The sequence below is a fragment of the Cephus cinctus genome, unplaced genomic scaffold, assembly GCF_000341935.2.
Source record: "Cephus cinctus unplaced genomic scaffold, Ccin1 Ccin1_scaffold0732, whole genome shotgun sequence".
In the NCBI taxonomy this organism is placed as follows: domain Eukaryota; kingdom Metazoa; phylum Arthropoda; class Insecta; order Hymenoptera; family Cephidae; genus Cephus; species Cephus cinctus.
In genome coordinates this window covers 2,848-4,256 of record NW_014333348.1, presented here as the reverse complement: position 1 = coordinate 4,256, position 1,409 = coordinate 2,848, and the positions used below count along the sequence as shown (strand labels likewise).

At 37.8% G+C, this 1,409-nt stretch overlaps 1 protein-coding gene across 1 annotated transcript; it reads right to left on the bottom strand.

The window, feature by feature from the left end:
• Positions 1–316: 316 nt before the first annotated feature.
• On the bottom strand, positions 317–1,248 carry LOC107270357. The gene is made up of 4 exons (XM_015745296.2): positions 1,061–1,248; positions 814–881; positions 596–714; positions 317–513 (listed from the first exon to the last, which is right to left on the bottom strand). The coding sequence occupies exons 1-4, from the start codon at positions 1,061–1,063 to the stop codon at positions 317–319; spliced, it is 387 nt and encodes a 128-aa protein (XP_015600782.1). The 5' UTR covers positions 1,064–1,248.
• Positions 1,249–1,409: the final 161 nt, after the last annotated feature.

The following is a 1,409-nucleotide window of genomic DNA, read 5'->3' as shown; positions in this document are numbered from 1 at the left end:
GTTGTTAATATGAACTTTCTATCTGTACACTTATCTAGCATACCTTTTGTTTGTACACTGAATCTTATTAGAGTGAACTTCACACAGTGTCTAATACAGTATTTAAAAGTTCACTGTCAGTAGTTAGAAAATTTCGTTAATATAAGTTGAACTTTACACACACAAAATTTTGTATGTCCTCTGAAAGATCTAGTCTACAGATAAAGGTTCTATTATCAAAAGTACTATCTCTATAGGCGGGGAGGGAGAATAAAGGGAACACATTATAATTAGAGAAATATATTAATTTATTATTCTAATTCTGGATAAAGTATAATTAAAACCTATCCAGAATTGCCTCCATCATAATGCGCAATGTGCGGTCTGCCCCTTCTGTTGTTGCTGTTGGTGGTGTATTACGTGTATTGGGACGGCGGTTTTGCCCTCCGCGGCCACGATACGGGGCCTGCTGTCCACCGTTGACCGCCTGCCGCTGCTTGCGGCTCCACCGCCAATTCGGTTTTTGTTTCCCATCTGAAAATAGAGCAAAATATATAATAGTATTTAAAGAAAATGTATCGTAGTTACTAATTGTTCATACCAAATTTGTACTTACTACCACCACCTCGTCCCTGACTGTCCGGTTTTCCCGTCAGTTCTTTTGGTTCTGTTTGGGGTTCTTTTTGGGTGTTTTTTGTGGCCTGCTCTGCCACCGCGTGCTGCTGCTTCTCGGTTCTACAAACAATACAAAAACACGTTAATACAAATAATTTGAAATAGAATGTCTAAAATAATATATGTACATTAATCACGAACATGTTTTTTAAAACTTACGTCAAATCGCTCTGTTCGAGGAGAGCTGCCAACTTCTCCGTCTCACCCTCCAGTGTTTCTTTGTTATTCTGTAAAATAAACCAAGAAATTACATTAAACTTTGTAGATACCCTAAAATTTCAGTATATCCTGCGATGAGGTTTTTGTATTGCAATATACTATTTAAACTGACACGTCTCCTCTCTAGAAGATGATGTTGTAAAGGAAAGAGAGGAACGATATACTATTAAAAGGAAACAAGACTTACCATTTTGGTCACACGTCGAAACTATTCTGTCGCGATGCAGCTCGGCGAGCGGCGATCGGGGATCGCGTGCGAGTATGAAAGGGATAGGCGTGGCGGCGTGCGGTGGGAGGTGTAGTACACGAGCGGATGGCATGAAGAAGGTGACAGGCAATAGAGCGCTTAAAAAAAAGGGATTTTTTAAAATTTCTTAAAAGAAACTCTTTGAAAGTATGATTTACATTTTTTTTCTAGACATTGACAAATATTTTTCCTGTGTACACAAAATTTATAATGTTTAAATTAAAAATCGATGTGAATCGGCGTGCATTGTAGTATCTGAACTGTTAGTCTGAAATAAAACAAAATATTT